This window comes from Atta cephalotes (genome assembly GCF_000143395.1).
Source record: "Atta cephalotes unplaced genomic scaffold scaffold01619, whole genome shotgun sequence".
Taxonomy (NCBI): Eukaryota; Metazoa; Arthropoda; class Insecta; order Hymenoptera; family Formicidae; genus Atta; species Atta cephalotes.
This window is the reverse complement of record NW_012131683.1, coordinates 1-2,757: the sequence shown is the minus strand read 5'-3', so window position 1 is coordinate 2,757 and position 2,757 is coordinate 1. Positions and strand designations below refer to the sequence as shown.

The 2,757-nt window shown below is 32.5% G+C and overlaps 1 protein-coding gene across 1 annotated transcript; it reads right to left on the bottom strand.

The window, feature by feature from the left end:
* Window positions 1-3: 3 nt before the first annotated feature.
* Window positions 4-510, bottom strand: LOC105625450 (actin; the record flags this gene model as incomplete). Its single annotated transcript, XM_012206778.1, has 1 exon — window positions 4-510. A coding segment is annotated over exon 1 (507 nt), but the record flags the coding sequence as incomplete, so codon positions are not given.
* Window positions 511-2,757: the final 2,247 nt, after the last annotated feature.

Below are 2,757 nucleotides of genomic sequence, written 5' to 3'. Positions count from 1 at the left end.
ATAACCTTCGTAGATAGGTACGGTGTGAGAGACACCGTCACCGGAGTCCAGGACGATACCGGTGGTACGACCGGAAGCGTATAGGGAAAGGACAGCCTGAATGGCGACATACATGGCCGGGCTGTTGAAGGTTTCGAACATGATTTGCGTCATCTTCTCGCGATTAGCTTTCGGGTTGAGAGGTGCTTCAGTGAGGAGGACAGGGTGTTCCTCTGGAGCGACACGTAATTCGTTGTAGAAAGTATGATGCCAGATCTTCTCCATGTCATCCCAATTGGTGATGATACCGTGCTCGATTGGGTATTTCAATGTCAGAATACCTCTTTTGCTCTGGGCTTCGTCACCTACGTAGCTGTCCTTTTGACCCATACCGACCATCACTCCCTGATGGCGAGGTCGACCAACAATTGAGGGAAAGACGGCGCGAGGAGCGTCGTCTCCGGCGAAGCCGGCTTTACACATGCCGGAGCCATTGTCTACGACCAGAGCAGCTACTTCGTCGTCGCACATTGTTGTTTTTCTTTGATTTTAACGCTCTGTAACACAAATTGTAATGTCTCTTACTCTGTAATTTGTAATTTTTGTATATCAATTTTAAACGGTAATCATTTATACTGGCTGTCATTACAGTTTTTCTAATAGAAATTATTGTTATATTATCATTTTCTGTAAATATTTACATTATTTATCACTAAAGTTATCACTAACTTTATGCTCATTCGATAGAATAATAGTTAGAATTTTATGAATTTAACAATAAATTATAAGTAAGTTATAATTATTATAATTTAAAATGTTATTTTAGTATCACACATTATTCCATTGCATAAACAATAATAAAATACTAAGAAAAATAAATTAAGATAAAAAATAAAAATAGTTTTTGTCATAAAATCACATCTTTTTTCCTTTAATATTTTCTCTTGAACAAAATTACACACATATAATTAATAAAATATCAATTAAATAATTCTGCTACAGTTATTCAATTCTTTGCGAATAAAAGTTTTAAATTATTATATTATTTAATAGCAAGAGAAAATAGTATAAGCATTAAAAATAATAACTTGATATCTAATTATAGTTTAATTGCAGATTTTTTCAAGATTTTTCTGGAGAAACTTGCATAATTTTTTACGCGAATAAAATATTCAGATTATTTTAAAGTTTGGAGTTCAAAATTAAGAAGCGATAGAAAAAAGTATTCATATATTTGATGATAGTTGGACGAATTTCGATAAAGCTAGTCTCCGGTGAGCGTTGTGCGAAGCCAGAATTGACCTAGTTGCCTATAAAGCGGTAGGCAAAGCGGTCTCGGCGTCGTGGCGCTATTTTTGCCTGGCGCGTCGCTAACTTTAGATGTACGGCCGACGGACGCTCCCTAATAAGTTCAAGCGACGATTATGGTGGCTGATGCTACCACTACCGCCGCCGCAGCCGACGATGACGACGGATAAAACATAACGTCCCGCCGCGAGGCAACGCCGAGCATGCCAAAATTATGCCTGCCTGTAGAAAAGGAGCAAAACGCGATCGCGCGGCCGAAGACCTCGACTATGCAACTATGAACCCAATCACGAAGAGACGTCATTTGTCCCACGTTCGTATGTATGTATTCGCTTTTATGACCGACACTGGTAATGTTAGTTTAACGTTAACGCTAATGTCAACTTATAACTCATCAGTTGTAATTCTAGATTTTAGAAAGAGCTTAAGAGAGGCGGTCTAGCTATGTTTAAAGTTAAGCGACGTTGAGGGAGGATTCTTAGAAAAATGAGTATAATTTTAGGAATCAACTGAGAAGACAGTTAAGGGATGCAATCCACAGAAGTCCACGAGTCCTTTTATGGTCATCGAACGATCCGCGACGTAATATATGTGATTCATAATTTTACTGATTCAACATTTTTTTAGCAAAAGAAAATATTAAATGTTTAAATGAAATGTTAAAATGTTTTAATTTTTGTAAAATAATTTCTACATTTTTTAAATTTAGATTTTTTTTTAGTATTTCGATTTTTTTTTATAGATTGTCAGGAATTTCTATCCCGATATTTTGGAATTATATTAAGTTAGTGAAAGTCTAAATAACTTTTAACGCTTCTATTATTTATTAAAAATTCTTCTTTTTATTCATATTTTATTAGCTAATCTTGCTTATATTTCAATTTTCTTATTTATTAAATCTTGCAAGGATAATTTATTAAGGCTAATTATATTAAAATAATTTATCTCAACAAAATTTGTGGCTTATATAACAGTCATTTTTTTAAGTATTATTTAATATTATTAAAATGTAGATAAATATTATAAATATTATAAATATTAATAAAATTTAATTAATAAATATTTTAACATTTTTTTAGAATATTATTATATCTTCAGATATTATATGACAATTAATGTTTCTAAAAATTATATAATTAATACGTTAAGCGTATTAAAATGCTATACTCGGAGATTAATATTAATTTGTTGCAAATAGGATACTCGTTTCCTGCCCATAATTTTTACGAAACATAGATGTACAAAAATGATGGCTATAATGAATGCGAGTCATTTGACGATATGCCAAGAAACAATCTCAACTGATACAGTGAACGCTGAGAACTTGAACTTCTTCCGAGGATTCAGTAATGGGTCAAAGAACTTTGAGGCAAGTAGCATATTAAATAAAAACTAATGAAATATATAGGAATTCTACAAATATTTTTTTAACAATTTTAAATTTAATTATATATATATATATATATATAT